The sequence below is a fragment of the Gigantopelta aegis genome, chromosome 6 (genome assembly GCF_016097555.1).
Source record: "Gigantopelta aegis isolate Gae_Host chromosome 6, Gae_host_genome, whole genome shotgun sequence".
Taxonomy (NCBI): Eukaryota; Metazoa; Mollusca; class Gastropoda; order Neomphalida; family Peltospiridae; genus Gigantopelta; species Gigantopelta aegis.
The window spans coordinates 24,152,941-24,171,394 of NC_054704.1; the positions used below are offsets into that span (position 1 = coordinate 24,152,941).

Genomic DNA, 18,454 nt, shown 5'->3' on the forward strand with positions numbered 1-18,454 from the left:
AACCAGTATGAAGACCCATATATTGCAAGTTGAGACTTCATGTTGGGTAAGTAAACTGCCAAAATATTTCGTCATCAGGTTAAAACACCATCGTTAATTCTCTTTGTAGATGTAAAAGAAATACATTTTCCCAGCTGGCGTATATTAGGGAAAATATTTTTAAACTGTTAATTAGAGATAGTTACGGTCTGTTTAAAATTGATTGACAACTAGTATTTAATGTTTCAGGGATCTATGAAACTTGCATGTCAACATGTTCGCTGTATTATCATGTGATGAGTATTATTTGGCTGTCACAAACAATATGTAGTTATGACTATCATCACGTAGCAGTCATGACAGTCACCCAGGTTACTGGTAGTACTGATTCGCACAGTCACGACCAAATTCGCAATCATTCATGATCATCACGCAGTATTTCATTACAATTACACAAGTAAGCATGCATGACCATCACATATTTGTTCAAGACCATCGTAACCATCTTTTATGACAATCACATAAATATCCATGACCATCAAGCAGTTTTTCTTAATAATCACGTAAGCGGTCATGACCACCACAAACGCACGCACACACGCGCAAACACACACTACACACACACACACACACACACACACACACACACACACGGAGAGAGGGGGAGAGAGAGAGATGGAGAGAGAGAGAGAGATGGAGAGATGAGAGAGAGAGAGAGAGAGAGAGAGAGAGAGAGAGAGAGAGAGAGAGAGAGAGAGAGAGAGAGAGAGAGAGAGAGAGAGAGTTTGTGTACTGGCCTTACATCTACCACTTGAGTTGTTAAACTCACTCTGGGTGAGAGCCAGTACCGGGGTGCGAGAGAGAGAGAGAGAGAGAGAGAGAGAGAGAGAGAGAGAGAGAGAGAGAGAGAGAGAGAGAGAGAGAGAGAGAGAGAGAGAGAGAGAGAGAGAAAGAATGTGTGTGTATAAAATGTGAATGTATCAAATCATTAACCAGTAACCCTTGATTTTATTATCCCGTTCCCACAGACCGTTGACGTCACAAGGATTCACGAACACTTTCAATTTGTGCGACCCACTTGAGAGCACGACGTACGCGCGTGAGTACGGCCGGAAGCCACAGTGCCGATCAGACCCTTTCCGTACTGGAACTGCCTCGGGGTGCAGGGCCAACAAGCCCCACCCACCTCAGGTGAGAATGACCACGCATACTCAGTTAGTGTCCCTAGGTTTTGAAAATAACTGCTCCTAGATAGTTACCAGACAGAAGAGCAGAGAACTTGAACGTCAACGTAAACCTGTAAACAGATTCGCAATAGTATCCGAGGAAAACTCTTACAAAAACATGGACCATTCAAGAAGTGCAATGGAAAATTCCAAATATTGGAGCAACGTAATTTACTTGTATAAGAGACACTCTCGCTGTTACGAACATATTGATGTGCATTGAATTTCGGTCATTTATGGTTTGGCGTCTTTTAATGTGCATTGAATTTCAGTCATTTGTGGGTCGGTACGTAGTCCAGTGGTAAAGCGCTCGCTTGATATGCGGTAGGTCTGTGATCAATCCCTGTCGGTTGGCCCATTTGGGCTATATCTCGTTACAGCCAGTGCACCACGACTGGTATATCAAAGGCCGTGGTATGTGCTGTTCTGCCTGTGGGATGGTGCATATAAAAGATACCTTGCTACTAATAGAAAAATGTAGTGGGCTTTCGTTCTAAGACTATATGTCAAAATTACCTAATGTTTGACATTCAGTGGCCGATGATTAATAAATCAATGTGCTCTAGTGGTGTCGTTAAACTAAACTTGTAAAATTCAGGCATTTGTGGTTGGGCATTATATAACATGTATTGACTTTCAGTCATTTATGGTTTGGCGTCATTTAACGTGTATTGAATTTCAGTAATTTATGGTCTGCGTCATTTAACGTGCATTGAATTTCAGTCCTTCATGGTTTGGCGTTTCCCGTCCAACTCGAAAGTTCCCGACGAGAACCGCGTTAGTGAGGAGCTGATGAACGAGAAGATCAACCAGATCCACAAGAGAATGTGTTCGTCCACCTACAAGAACGACTACCTCGGCATACCACAAGGTACACACAGTCTGTCAGTAACTGACGAGTACCTCGGCGTATCACAAGGTACACACTGTCAGTAACTGACCACTACCTCGGCATACCACACGGTACACACAGTCTGTCAGTAGCTGACCACTACCTCGGCACTCCACAAGGTACACACAGTCTGTCAGTAACTGACGACTACCTCAGCATACCACACGGTACACACTGTCTGTCAGTAACTGACGACTACCTCGGCATTCCACAAGGCGTACACAGTCTGTCAGTAACTGACGACTACCTCGGCAAACCACAAGGTACACACAGTCTCTCAGTAACTGACGACTACCTCGGCATACCACAAGGTATACACAGTCTCTCAGTAACTGATGACTACCTGTCAGTAACAGACGACTACCTCGGCATACCACAAGGTAAACACAGTCTGTCAGTAACTGACGACTACCTCGGCATACCACAAGGTGTACACAGTCTCTAAGTAACTGACGACTACCTCGGCATACCACAAGGTACACACAGTCTGTCAGTAACTGACGACTACCTCGGCATACCACAAGGTCCACACAGTATGTCAGTAACTGACGACTACCTCGGCATGCCACAAGGTATACACAGTCTGTCAGTAACTGACGACTACCTCGGCATACCACAAGGTACACACAGTCTGTCAGTAACTGACGACTACCTCGGCACACCACAAGGTCCACACAGTCTGTCAGTAACTGACGACTACCTCGGCACACCACAAGGTCCACACAGTCTCTTAGTAACTGACGACTACCTCGGCATACCACAAGGTACACACAGTCTGTCAGTAACTGACGACTACCTCGGCATACCACAAGGTCCACACAGTATAACAGTAACTGACGACTACCTCGGCATGCCACAAGGTATACACAGTCTGTCAGTAACTGACGACTACCTCGGCATACCACAAGGTACACACAGTATGTCAGTAACTGACGACTACCTCGGCATACCACAAGGTATACACAGTCTCTCAGTAACTGATGACTACCTGTCAGTAACTGACGACTACCTCGGCATACCACAAGGTAAACACAGTCTGTCAGTAACTGACGACTACCTCGGCATACCACAAGGTGTACACAGTCTCTAAGTAACTGATGACTACCTCGGCATACCACAAGGTACACACAGTCTGTCAGTAACTGACGACTACCTCGGCACACCACAAGGTCCACACAGTCTCTCAGTAACTGACGACTACCTCGGCATACCACAAGGTACACACAGTCTGTCAGTAACTGACGACTACCTCGGCATACCACAAGGTCCACACAGTATGTCAGTAACTGACGACTACCTCGGCATGCCACAAGGTATACACAGTCTGTCAGTTACTGACGACTACCTCGGCATGCCACAAGGTACACACAGTCTGTCAGTTACTGACGAAAACCTCGGCATACCACAAGGTACACACAGTCTGTCAGTAACTGACGACTACCTCGGCACACCACAAGGTCCACACAGTCTCTCAGTAACTGACGACTATCTCGGCACACCACAAGGTACACACAGTCTGTCAGTAACTGACGACTACCTCGGCATGCCACAAGGTCCACACAGTATGTCAGTAACTGACGGCTACCTCGGCATGCCACAAGGTATACACAGTCTGTCAGTTACTGACGACTACCTCGGCATACCACAAGGTACACACAGTCTGTCAGTTACTGACGAAAACCTCGGCATACCACAAGGTACACACAGTCTGTCAGTAACTGACGACTACCTCGGCATACCACAAGGTACACACAGTCTGTCAGTAACTGACGACTACCTCGGCATACCACAAGGTACACACAGTGTGTCAGTAACTGACGACTACCTCGGCATACCACAAGGTACACACAGTCTGTCAGTAACTGACGACTACCTCGGCATACCACAAGGTACACACAGTCTGTCAGTAACTGACGACTACCTCGGCATACCACAAGGTACACACAGTCTGTCAGTAACTGACGACTACCTCGGCATACCACAAGGTACACACAGTCTGTCAGTAACTGACGACTACCTCGGCATACCACAAGGTACACACAGTATGTCAGTAACTGACGACTACCTCGGCATATCACACGGTATACACAGTCTGTCAGTAACTGACGACTACCTCGGCATACCACAAGGTACACACAGTCTGTCAGTAACTGACGACTACCTCGGCATATCACACGGTATACACAGTCTGTCAGTAACTGGTGATTGCCGTAACCCTTTCAACTCTGCTGATCACTTTGAAACTGAATCTTAGTAGAGTTAGGCCTACTAATACATTATAGACAGCAAATTGTTCAAAGAAAGGGGCATTTTAAGTTTTCTGTTAACAGGCTCCCCATGTCCCTTCCTTTGGATCCGCCCGTGCAGAAATATTTTGTGTAAAAAGAATAACTTTCGTTTTCACTTTAAAGGCACTGGCCCTAATTATACGGGAGCGCAAAATAGTTTCTGTTTATTAGAGCTTGTTTTATCATTCGTTCACACATTATGATTGCTTACAACTTCTTGCTTAAAGTATCTTATACGGGAGCGCAAAATAGTTTCTGTTATTAGAGCTTGTTTTATCATTCGTTCACACATTATGATTGCTTACAACTTCTTGCTTAAAGTATCTTATACGGGAGCGCAAAATAGTTTCTGTTATTAGAGCTTGTTTTATCATTCGTTCACACATTATGATTGCTTACAACTTCTTGCTTATGGTATCTTATACGGGAGCGCAAAATAGTTTCTGTTATTAGAGCTTGTTTTATCATTCGTTCACACATTATGATTGCTTACAACTTCTTGCTTAAAGTATCTTATACGCGAGCGCAAAATAGTTTCTGTTATTAGAGCTTGTTTTATCATTCGTTCACACATTATGATTGCTTACAACTTCTTGCTTAAGGTATCTTACACGGGAGAGCAAAATAGTTTCTGTTATTAGAGCTTGTTTTATCATTCGTTCACACATTATGATTGCTTACAACTTCTTGCTTAAAGTATCTTACACGGGAGCGCAAAATAGTTTCTGTTATTAGAGCTTGTTTTATCATTCGTTCACACATTATGATTGCTTACAACTTCTTGCTTAAAGTATCTTACACGGGAGCGCAAAATAGTTTCTGTTATTAGAGCTTGTTTTATCATTCGTTCACACATTATGATTGCTTACAACTTCTTGCTTAAGGTATCTTACACGGGAGAGCAAAATAGTTTCTGTTATTAGAGCTTGTTTTATCATTCGTTCACACATTATGATTGCTTACAACTTCTTGCTTAAAGTATCTTACACGGGAGCGCAAAATAGTTTCTGTTATTAGAGCTTGTTTTATCATTCGTTCACACATTATGATTGCTTACAACTTCTTGCTTAAAGTATCTTACACGGGAGCGCAAAATAGTTTCTGTTATTAGAGCTTGTTTTATCATTCGTTCACACATTATGATTGCTTACAACTTCTTGCTTAAAGTATCTTACACGGGAGCGCAAAATAGTTTCTGTTATTAGAGCTTGTTTTATCATTCGTTCACACATTATGATTGCTTACAACTTCTTGCTTAAGGTATCTTACACGGGAGCGCAAAATAGTTTCTGTTATTAGAGCTTGTTTTATCATTCGTTCACACATTATGATTGCTTACAACTTCTTGCTTAAAGTATCTTACACGGGAGCGCAAAATAGTTTCTGTTATTAGAGCTTGTTTTATCATTCGTTCACACATTATGATTGCTTACAACTTCTTGCTTAAAGTATCTTACACGGGAGCGCAAAATAGTTTCTGTTATTAGAGCTTGTTTTATCATTCGTTCACACATTATGATTGCTTACAACTTCTTGCTTAAAGTATCTTACACGGGAGCGCAAAATAGTTTCTGTTATTAGAGCTTGTTTTATCATTCGTTCACACATTATGATTGCTTACAACTTCTTGCTTAAAGTATCTTACACGGGAGCGCAAAATAGTTTCTGTTATTAGAGCTTGTTTTATCATTCGTTCACACATTATGATTGCTTACAACTTCTTGCTTAAAGTATCTTACACGGGAGCGCAAAATAGTTTCTGTTATTAGAGCTTGTTTTATCATTCGTTCACACATTATGATTGCTTACAACTTCTTGCTTAAAGTATCTTACACGGGAGCGCAAAATAGTTTCTGTTATTAGAGCTTGTTTTATCATTCGTTCACACATTATGATTGCTTACAACTTCTTGCTTAAAGTATCTTACACGGGAGCGCAAAATAGTTTCTGTTATTAGAGCTTGTTTTATCATTCGTTCACACATTATGATTGCTTACAACTTCTTGCTTAAAGTATCTTACACGGGAGCGCAAAATAGTTTCTGTTATTAGAGCTTGTTTTATCATTCGTTCACACATTATGATTGCTTACAACTTCTTGCTTAAAGTATCTTACACGGGAGCGCAAAATAGTTTCTGTTATTAGAGCTTGTTTTATCATTCGTTCACACATTATGATTGCTTACAACTTCTTGCTTAAAGTATCTTACACGGGAGCGCAAAATAGTTTCTGTTATTAGAGCTTGTTTTATCATTCGTTCACACATTATGATTGCTTACAACTTCTTGCTTAAAGTATCTTACACGGGAGCGCAAAATAGTTTCTGTTATTAGAGCTTGTTTTATCATTCGTTCACACATTATGATTGCTTACAACTTCTTGCTTAAAGTATCTTACACGGGAGCGCAAAATAGTTTCTGTTATTAGAGCTTGTTTTATCATTCGTTCACACATTATGATTGCTTACAACTTCTTGCTTAAAGTATCTTACACGGGAGCGCAAAATAGTTTCTGTTATTAGAGCTTGTTTTATCATTCGTTCACACATTATGATTGCTTACAACTTCTTGCTTAAAGTATCTTACACGGGAGCGCAAAATAGTTTCTGTTATTAGAGCTTGTTTTATCATTCGTTCACACATTATGATTGCTTACAACTTCTTGCTTAAAGTATCTTACACGGGAGCGCAAAATAGTTTCTGTTATTAGAGCTTGTTTTATCATTCGTTCACACATTATGATTGCTTACAACTTCTTGCTTAAAGTATCTTACACGGGAGCGCAAAATAGTTTCTGTTATTAGAGCTTGTTTTATCATTCGTTCACACATTATGATTGCTTACAACTTCTTGCTTAAAGTATCTTACACGGGAGCGCAAAATAGTTTCTGTTATTAGAGCTTGTTTTATCATTCGTTCACACATTATGATTGCTTACAACTTCTTGCTTAAAGTATCTTACACGGGAGCGCAAAATAGTTTCTGTTATTAGAGCTTGTTTTATCATTCGTTCACACATTATGATTGCTTACAACTTCTTGCTTAAAGTATCTTACACGGGAGCGCAAAATAGTTTCTGTTATTAGAGCTTGTTTTATCATTCGTTCACACATTATGATTGCTTACAACTTCTTGCTTAAAGTATCTTACACGGGAGCGCAAAATAGTTTCTGTTATTAGAGCTTGTTTTATCATTCGTTCACACATTATGATTGCTTACAACTTCTTGCTTAAAGTATCTTACACGGGAGCGCAAAATAGTTTCTGTTATTAGAGCTTGTTTTATCATTCGTTCACACATTATGATTGCTTACAACTTCTTGCTTAAAGTATCTTACACGGGAGCGCAAAATAGTTTCTGTTATTAGAGCTTGTTTTATCATTCGTTCACACATTATGATTGCTTACAACTTCTTGCTTAAAGTATCTTACACGGGAGCGCAAAATAGTTTCTGTTATTAGAGCTTGTTTTATCATTCGTTCACACATTATGATTGCTTACAACTTCTTGCTTAAAGTATCTTACACGGGAGCGCAAAATAGTTTCTGTTATTAGAGCTTGTTTTATCATTCGTTCACACATTATGATTGCTTACAACTTCTTGCTTAAAGTATCTTACACGGGAGCGCAAAATAGTTTCTGTTATTAGAGCTTGTTTTATCATTCGTTCACACATTATGATTGCTTACAACTTCTTGCTTAAAGTATCTTACACGGGAGCGCAAAATAGTTTCTGTTATTAGAGCTTGTTTTATCATTCGTTCACACATTATGATTGCTTACAACTTCTTGCTTAAAGTATCTTACACGGGAGCGCAAAATAGTTTCTGTTATTAGAGCTTGTTTTATCATTCGTTCACACATTATGATTGCTTACAACTTCTTGCTTAAAGTATCTTACACGGGAGCGCAAAATAGTTTCTGTTATTAGAGCTTGTTTTATCATTCGTTCACACATTATGATTGCTTACAACTTCTTGCTTAAAGTATCTTACACGGGAGCGCAAAATAGTTTCTGTTATTAGAGCTTGTTTTATCATTCGTTCACACATTATGATTGCTTACAACTTCTTGCTTAAAGTATCTTACACGGGAGCGCAAAATAGTTTCTGTTATTAGAGCTTGTTTTATCATTCGTTCACACATTATGATTGCTTACAACTTCTTGCTTAAAGTATCTTACACGGGAGCGCAAAATAGTTTCTGTTATTAGAGCTTGTTTTATCATTCGTTCACACATTATGATTGCTTACAACTTCTTGCTTAAAGTATCTTACACGGGAGCGCAAAATAGTTTCTGTTATTAGAGCTTGTTTTATCATTCGTTCACACATTATGATTGCTTACAACTTCTTGCTTAAAGTATCTTACACGGGAGCGCAAAATAGTTTCTGTTATTAGAGCTTGTTTTATCATTCGTTCACACATTATGATTGCTTACAACTTCTTGCTTAAAGTATCTTACACGGGAGCGCAAAATAGTTTCTGTTATTAGAGCTTGTTTTATCATTCGTTCACACATTATGATTGCTTACAACTTCTTGCTTAAAGTATCTTACACGGGAGAGCAAAATAGTTTCTGTTATTAGAGCTTGTTTTATCATTCGTTCACACATTATGATTGCTTACAACTTCTTGCTTAAAGTATCTTACACGGGAGAGCAAAATAGTTTCTGTTATTAGAGCTATGTTTTATCATTCGTTCACACATTATGATTGCATTACAACTTCTTTGCTTAAAGTATCTTACACGGGAGCGCAAAATAGTTTCTGTTATTAGAGCTTGTTTTATCATTCGTTCACACATTATGATTGCTTACAACTTCTTGCTTAAAGTATCTTACACGGGAGCGCAAAATAGTTTCTGTTATTAGAGCTTGTTTTATCATTCGTTCACACATTATGATTGCTTACAACTTCTTGCTTAAAGTATCGTTGTTGATCAATCCTATGTTTTTCTGGTCGTCGTTGAATAGCTCAAAATGCATTTCTTGTAGAACCAAAAAGACTCGTACCTCAGGAACTAGGGTCAGTCAATTTAATTTCTATTTTTTGATACATCGTGTATTTTTATATCGTGTCGTAAACAATATTTAATACATTTTATTACCTCAAGCCATACATCACATGCGGTACCACATTGGATAATCTGACACAAAATTATTTGCATTAAGGAAGGAAATGTTTTATTTAATGACGCTCAACACATTTTATTTACGGTATATGGCATCGGACATATGGTTAAGGACCACACAGATATTTAGAGAGGAAACCCGCGGTCGCCACTTTATGGGCTACTCTTTTCAATTAGCAGCAAGGGATCTTTTATATGCACCATCCCACAGACAGGGTAGTACATACCACGGCGTTTGCTATACCAGTCGTGGTGCACTGGCTGGGGCAAGAAATAGCCCAATGGGCAGTGGGAGGAATGCGTACGTCCTCTATGCTGTTTAATATCAAGTAATTAGTATCAAGAATATTATATGTCTTCTCTTAAAATTCTACATTTAAAAATTAAAATTTTTAGTTACTTAATAGAATTTGGGATGTAGTTTACGTTAACTTTTTTTTTTTTTTTTTTTTCACACAGGATTCCAGGTGCACAGTGCCTTCAACAACCCGCCGGATTATCGAGACTGCGCCCCGTACTCGCTGAACACCAGCCAGCGATACTCATACCAGGGAACGACCCAGGTCCCGACTCTACAAGCCCCCACCACCCGATATGGTAGCAATAAGAACAAACATATATACCCTACCGGCTTAAGTAAGTTTATTACAATAAGATAGGTTTATATGTTTAAGGTGTAAACTAACTTGTGAATGTTTTTTTTATCTTTTCAAAAGTGAGAGGAAAAAAAATCATCAGCCCTTACCTCTCTTGTATAATGACGTCATTTGTGGCGATCTTCCCCTCCTTGTCATAGCGCAAAATTAGAACTGTCTGTTCTATTTACAAGCAAAATGTGTAAACACAGTGTTGCACGCAAGTTACCAAAACCAGCTTAGTCTGGACGCCATATCTTTAACCTTCATGTTCAGAGCTTCCAGGTGAAGGCATCCATTCATCTATAATTCATCTATCTCCACATACCAGGGGCCAATTTCACAAAACATCGTAAGTTTACGTCTGCGACTAGCAGTTATATCGGGCATACGTTTACACGTGATTAGCATCTATTTTACACAGAAAATTATATCATTTCGAAAGATGGAGCATTTTAATGACGAAAGAAAATGAAATATGTCTACTTAAAACTATTTTTGTTGTACTGTAATAGTAATAAGAATTGTGTTTTAGTCGTAGATTTACGTTTACGTGCAAAACTAGGCTTACGATGTTTTTTGAAATTGGGCCCTGGGCCCCGTTCCACGAAGCGATCTTAGCAGTAAGATTACCTTAAGCGCATAGGGCTAAGATCGCTGCGTGGAACGGGGCCCTCAGGAAAAGATTTTGAAGCGACATATCCTAAGTTATATAGAGTTGTTGGGTTTCATCCACGTAAAAACCGTGTGAAACGTGTATCAGTGCCATCAGTATTTAAATTAAAATACAAAATACAAGTGGATTCTAGTCTCATGTATGAAACTAATAGATGGTATTGTGTTAAGCGAGTTTGGACCTTAGTTGTATGCTAAACGTTCTGGAGAAGTCAGCCGTGTTTCCCGTGTCTTGTTATTACAAGTTGCACGGTCAGAATGCGCCTTCAGGTGTCTATAGCTCGGAGGATGTTATTCGTGAGGGATTATCTAGACAAATATTTTAATCTTAACATTAAAATTTTTATATTTCCATTAAAACAAAAATAAAACAAAGAAATACAAAACAAAATAATAAAACTAACAACTAAGAATTTTTTTTATAAATGTAGTTGCGCATCTGCAAATCTAAATTTGATCATATTTAATATCACTGCTCCTTCACCCCAACCCAACTATATGTTTATTCATAATTTAAGATTAAATACTAAACCAGTAATTTTATGCTAGGATCAGACTACCAACTGTTGTCACGACTGTCCAGGTGCTAGTCTGAGCGTATTGCCCATTAGCTGAGCGTACCCGTCGTAAGTCGGGAGTTTGGGGAAATTACAACGCAACAGTCAAGTTAGCCAACTTCGCCTTGACAGTTAACAGTCTGACACAAGCATTAACAGCACTGCCAAACACCTTTGCCATTTCAGTTCCTACGTCAAACGACATCGTGAACCAGATGAAGAAGAACACGACTTACGATCACCACTACAACGACAAGGCGTGTGACGTAGTGCGACAGATCCGAGAACGAGGCCAGAGGCTTGAGGCGGAGGCGTGGAAGAAGTTCGAGGACACGGTCCAGATGAGAATCGAGGGTCAGAGGTGCGCGGCCCTGGCGGCCAAACACGACGACGAAGGTAGGTTCGATAATGCCGAAATACTGATGTAAATTAATAATGATATTAATAATAATATTATCATTATTGTCATTATTATTATTATTATTAATGTTGAAGAGCGGAATGTAGGCTAATTCTATGGGATGAAGCCAACAGTTACTGGAGCCAGTTGTTCTAACGTTAGGACCAAAACACATCGTACGTAGATCTGGATGGGACTAGTTCTAGGCCTGTTAAAATGTAGCGCATGTTTTGTGTTGTCTGCTGCCAGATCACACCCCACCACTCGTGTTCAGCGACAGCGAGCGACGCCAACGTTCATGAATTATCTGACTGGTTCCCAATGTCGCCATTTGGTTTAACGCAAACGCATAAGCCAGTGTAGCGAACGTTTTATTTGTTTGTTTGTTGTTGTTTTTGCTAGGTCTGACTGAACGTACACTGGTTCACGAAGTGGTCATTCGGTTTAATATGTAAAAAGCGTTAGCAATGAACGGTTAACAGTGCTGCGTTCAACTAGGCCTGGTGCTTATAAAACGTTTAGAGTAGACTCGAGACTCTGATAGAGCCTGAGACAGTATAATGTCATGGCAACGCCATACAAATTGCATGCGTGTGACGTCATTGTGATATTGAGTCTGGACTCTTAAACGTTTTATAAGCACGGGCCCAGACCGAGCGGGAAAAACAACCGCTAGACTGGTATATGCGCTTCACGGTAAACTAAATGGCTACGTTGGAAACCAATCAAATAGTTCTCGAACATTAGCGAAACGTTTGCTGGCTAAACTTGGTACTGAACTTACCACTGTAATTGCGCCAGCACAGTCGCATTGTGTTTCATCACATTCGATGCAGTGCGTTTCATTTTTGACTGGTACCATACTCGCCAGACCCCAACCCAGCCTCGTCTCCGGTGTATGTTGGGCCTTAGACAAGTTAACGGAAAAAAATATATAGTACAAAGTAAAATGAAAAATGACTTCTTCAAACATTAGCACATGACCGCAAACACATTGGATTTACATGTATAGACACTGGTATTCTATTTCTAATCAAGAAAATGTATTTAATATGTAATTTTAATCTTTAAAAGTACTGTGTCAGTCAGAAAAACCTTATAAGGAAGGAAAGAAATGTTTTATTTAACGACGCACTCAACACATTTTATTTACGGTTATATGGCGTCAGACATTTGGTTAAGCACCACACATATTGAGAAAGGAAACTCGCTGTCTCCACTTCATGGGCTACTCTTTTCGATTAACAGAAAGGGATCTGTTATATGCACCATCCCAGACAGGATAGCACATACCATGGCCTTTGATATACCAGTCGTGGTGCATTGGCTGGAACGAGAAATAGCCCAATGGGTTAGACAAGTTAAGAGCGTCTTTACAAGCCAAGAGTACTGTGTCGTACAGTAACTGATAATCTACATTAACATATTAGTACATACATATTAGTATTTGAGCCGCGGCTTGTGAAGATGACGTGACCAGTGGCTAGGGAAAATGTCCTAAGCAAGATATCACTTCAGAGCAAATAGCACCTGAAGTGGGGGGTTTTATTTTATTATTATTATTATTTTTAATCTTTAGTTAGAGCAACAACAATATCCACACGTAATCAAATCCAAAGGATTCTAATAATATATCCATGCTTGAACAACTGGATCTGCTCGCGTTGTGCAAAACGTCGTACGATCGATGCACATTCATGAGTGCCTTAAATTATTTCCCATTCCAACTATAGCTACCTCGCCCATGAGTTCCAAACGCACGTCCTGCATGACGACCATATAATGTTTGGGTTTTTTTGTTCATTCTTTTTATGATTCACAGTGTGTATGTGTGTGTGCGTGTGTGTGTGTGTGAGTGGTCTATTTTTCGAATAGTTTTGCATGCATGTACCAGTTATGTTCTCACTTCTAATACATTGCTCTACCTCATTTAATTTTTATACACGACGTAGACAATCATAATTTGTTGATTAAATGGTGTATTATTTACAGTTTCCGATTCCACTAAAGCCGACAGGTAATCAAAATTGGGAATTCATGTGTGATTATTTCTCCATATTAATAATACAAACTATTTCAAACAAATAACTCAGTCACATTTGTCTTTAAGCATTGCAAAGTTGTGTGTGTTTTTCACTTGTGCATTAAACAATCCATCGTCCTTTGAATGGATTTTAGCCAATGATTCTTTGCAAGAAACTAAGACATTCATTGAATCCGAGTTCAATAAATGCATCTTAACCCACAATGTCAACCCAAGGAAATTGTACTGGCGATGATAGTATGTTATTATCTTAATCCAATCCCCACTTTTGTAAGGAGATTAGTTCTTAGAAAGACTGCAACATTTTATTCCTAATCATTTTGATGGATAAAGCTTGAAGTATTCAGAATGTTTCTCTCATTAATGTTCATCATGAAAATAGGTATCCATCTTTTTCGGCAGGAGGAGAAAGAAAGAAATGTTTTATTTAACGACGCACTCAACACATTTTATTTACGGTTATATGGCGTCAGACATATGGTTAACGACCACACAGATTTTGAGAGGAAACCCGCTGTCGCCACTATATGGGCTACTCTTTCCGATTAGCAGCAAGGGATCTTTTATTTGCACTTCCCACAGGCAGGATAGCACAAACCATGGCCTTTGTTGAACCAGTTATGGACCACTGGTCGGTGCAAGTGGTTTACTTGGAGCACTTACTTAGGGTTTGGAGTCGGTATCTGGATTAAAAATCCCATGCCTCGACTGGGATCCGAACCCAGTACCTACCAGCCTGTAGACCGATGGCCTAACCACGACGCCACCGAGGCCGGTCGGCAGGAGGAGAGATGCGTGGGAGAGTTGGCGGTGTATTACAGCTTACATCTCGTCAACTCTCCACGTATCATTGCCAATGGTTTTATCAAACAAATGGGTGTTCATGCCATGGGAAGGGGCATTTGCATCTAATGATCATATTTACTTGAGTGAACCATAGGGTTTTTGGCAGGGTGGGGGGGGGGGAGGGGTAAGGATATCCAAGAATTACTACTGACAAAAGATTTTTGACCCACCATCTCCTGGGACATATTTCTGAAGTAACATAACTGGGTGCAGAGGATGTCTTCCCCTTGTGCCAGCAGCTACGAGTTGTGGCTCCCCTTGGCCGCGACAGAAAAGGAGAAAATCAAAACTTAAGTTACGGTATGGTACAGCATCTGAGCTATTTTGTTCGACATCCAATAGCCGATGATTAATTAATCAATGTGCTCTACTGGCGTCGTTAAACAACAACAACAACAACAAAAGTGAGCTATTTCAGCGTCGTTTTTCTGTAAGGAGACTAGTTTTACACCAAAAATATATCAGCAAAATGTAGCAATATTTTGTTTCTTTGTTTAAATAAGATCTTTTTTAAACATTGTTTTATTTTGCAGAATCACCAATAGTAGGCATGCGTCCTGGGAAATGCCGCCCAACCTGCCCTAAAACCGCGAGGTCACTGTCACGTGCACGGCCAATGGTCCCCGAATGCACAGAGTACACAGACTTCGTCTCACGTGTAGCACCACCTAACGCTGTAGACTGCACCGCTTCCCCGGGCTGTGTTGCGCAGACGACGCCGTGCGTTTCGGATGACACGTCGTACGAACTGCGCACTGGCTACTCCCCAGCAGCTCCCAATAACTCCCCTTTGAATCACACTTAACTTGATGCACTGCTTTTAACATAATAACAATTCTTCTTCTTGCCTTTGTGTGTGTGTGTTATTAGTCATTTTTTGTATTGACCTGTACATGTGTTGTACAATTTGCTTATGTAGCTTTAATGTCTTACCCTTGAAGATGAAAGCAATGTTATGTATTATGTAAATAATGTAGCACTCGCTATTATTAATGTAAAAAGCACAAAATGAACTGTATTATAATAATCTGCTTTATAAGGCAATATTGTTCTATGGACTTAGTATAAGACATATTTTTTTCTTGTTTTAAATATTTAAAAAACCCAGAACGTTATAATATATATTCTGAATATAATTGTGAACATGTTTCTATTTTATCTATATTTATTATTTGCATTTCTTGTGATATTTATGTCTGTTTGTTATACAGTGTGTGTGCGTGAGCGCGCGCGCGCGCGCGTGTGTGTGTATGTGCGTGCGTGTGTGTGTGTGTGCGTGCGTGTGTGTGTAACTTGTTTTTGCTGGATTTAAGTTTTTAACCAATATTATTATATGTGGTTAACATAACTAACTGGTTTCGTTTTTTCCATAAGAATGTATGTAGAGAACACTACGTTTTGCCACGAGGCGGAACAGACATTGCTATCTGTTATGTATTATGGTTCTAATTACGTTTTGATTCATAAGACTACTCTTCGTGTCTTGTAAGCTTTCATTAGTATAATCATTTGTTGGCATCTTTTAGACATCTAACATGTTGAATGGATTTTTTTTTTTTTTTAATTTATATATATATATATTTTTGCCTGTACCATAGTAATAATATACCATGCATGTGCTATAAAATCTAACACTAAACACAGACGATTCTGAGAGTATGCATGTATTCCCATCCCGCATCCCCCCCCCCCCCCCCCCCCCCCCCCATATAACGGACACGAGATAGGCCATCTTACACCGACTTCTGTCTTATGTTGTTACTGATTCGGTGCTGGGGTGTCGATAAACATTAATTCGTCCTGGTCCATTGCGTTGACTGCCACCAGAAACGAGGAACGACAACACCGTTAGAATATCCAAGGTCCTAATTCTTCGCCAGACAAAACCCAAAGAATCTTTTGAAATCTGAGTAGCCTGTCATTGTGTATGACAAATCGTCCCAGACTGCACTTGATAATAGGGACGTCTTCTGACATGCATACATCGACACCAGCCATGACGAGTTGGGGGCGGGGAGGTTGTAAAACACGCCCAATATAGCACTGTATTAAAACCATTAATGAAAATGATGCCTTAAGTTCAGCCAGCGAACGTTTCGCTAACGTTCGCGAACTATTTGATTGGTTCCCGAAGTGGCCATTTGGTTTAACGCGAAGCGCATAAACCAGTCTTGCGGGCTTTTTTCTGCTCGGTCTGGCTGAACGAAATCATGGTGTCTACCTAATATATTAGCATTCACATTTGTAAAGAAAGAAAGAAAAAAAAGGGATAAGTGGACATTAAGTTAATTTTACCAACCATATTATTATTTTCTTTTAAATGCACTGGAAACAGAGAGTCTGCTTTAAATGTTGTTATTGATGTCTTCTTTTCTATACACCAAAAGCTAAAGTCACGAGCAGAAAAGAAGACGCTGCACGTGCTTCAGGTTCAGCGAAGGGAAATAACTCGTTCTGCCCTATTCCACACGTGCAGTTACCTTCCGGGGAGAACTCTGCAAAATTGATGAGGATCTCTGAATGGCCAGGGCCACTCGGACCCTGGTGAAAACTGCCAGTATTTTGACTCTGTGCCTTCTTGGGGGCGGGCGTGTGTATGGACGACCCTATGGTGTGCTTTCTGTTTATTTGATAATTATATTATGTAGAAGTTTACTTGCTCAGCTCAAAACAGGTACTAGTCACATTGTGTGTGCGTGTGTTTTCTGTCTAGCTTCAGGCCAGATTTCACGTTGTCGGGTAAAGCTCGATTCGCGGTTCAAATTCAGTTTGAGATCGATCAGTTGAACGTTTCACGTTAATGATTCATTCAGTCTTAATATTTGCTCGAAATATGCTTGAACTGAATGATTTTGCATATGAAATTGTTTCTTACATGATCGAAGGTTCATTGTGAACCGAGTTTATCTGAGCCGCTTAGTTCAAGATGTATTTATAACAACCTCTTACATTTGAACCGCCGACGAGAAATCGGGTCGTCGTATTACGCCTATAATATTTTATAGTTAAATATATTTGTACATCCATGACCATTATTGTTTTCTGTGTAAATAATTTTATATCTGTTTCTGATACATTTTTCATTATGTAAAACTCTTTTATATTTTTTATGAGGTAGTTTTAAATTTATTTACAAATATATTCTTAGATGAAGTATTTATTACTCCAGGTACATACATTCCAGTAATATATATATATATTAAAATGAAAATATTATTTTTACATAGATCCATATCTGTGATATTGTAAGAAACATGTTCCCAGTAAATTATAATAATATATGTTTGGTGTTTTTGTTTTGTTTAAATTTGGCTACATTATGTAGCTCTGTTGTGTAAATGTGTGACCTCGGTGGGGGAGTGTTCGACTGAGATACGATAGATCGTTGGATCGATGCCCTTATATGAACTCAGGGTTTCCCTTCTCCCACGACTGGTACAAAAAAGGCCGTCAAAGCGTCTCTGAGAAATACCGTTTAGCGTAAAAAATGTCACCCTATTTTAGTGGCACCTCGCAGGTGTTTCAGGCATAATTTGCATGTAGTACTTCGTACACTGATCATATTAGTAGTTCACATATTAAATTACTGGAATTTAGAGGTCATTTGAAGCATAATTTTATGACAAGTTCTGTCACATGCCTCACCAATCGTCAGCATAACAGTATTTAATGTTTTAACACCCATTAAAGGTTTTTGTAGCATATATAGCTGGCACTATAATTTGCGATATTCTCCTAGGAGATATCGCTTCTTATAATCTTGATTGGTCAAATTGTA

At 39.5% G+C, this 18,454-nt stretch overlaps 1 protein-coding gene across 3 annotated transcripts in view; it reads left to right on the forward strand.

Annotated features, from left to right (window-relative positions):
• The window catches only part of LOC121374258, a 33,701-nt gene extending 15,744 nt beyond the window's left edge, over nt 1-17,957 (forward strand). For all 3 annotated transcript variants that reach the window (XM_041501285.1, XM_041501284.1, XM_041501283.1), the window contains exons 4-8: nt 1,008-1,170; nt 1,929-2,076; nt 9,979-10,155; nt 11,573-11,782; nt 15,210-17,957. In XM_041501285.1, coding sequence (XP_041357219.1) covers nt 1,008-1,170; nt 1,929-2,076; nt 9,979-10,155; nt 11,573-11,782; nt 15,210-15,481 — 970 coding nt within the window. In that variant the 3' untranslated portion in view covers nt 15,482-17,957. The remainder of the gene's footprint in view (nt 1-1,007; nt 1,171-1,928; nt 2,077-9,978; nt 10,156-11,572; nt 11,783-15,209) is intronic.
• Nucleotides 17,958-18,454: the final 497 nt, after the last annotated feature.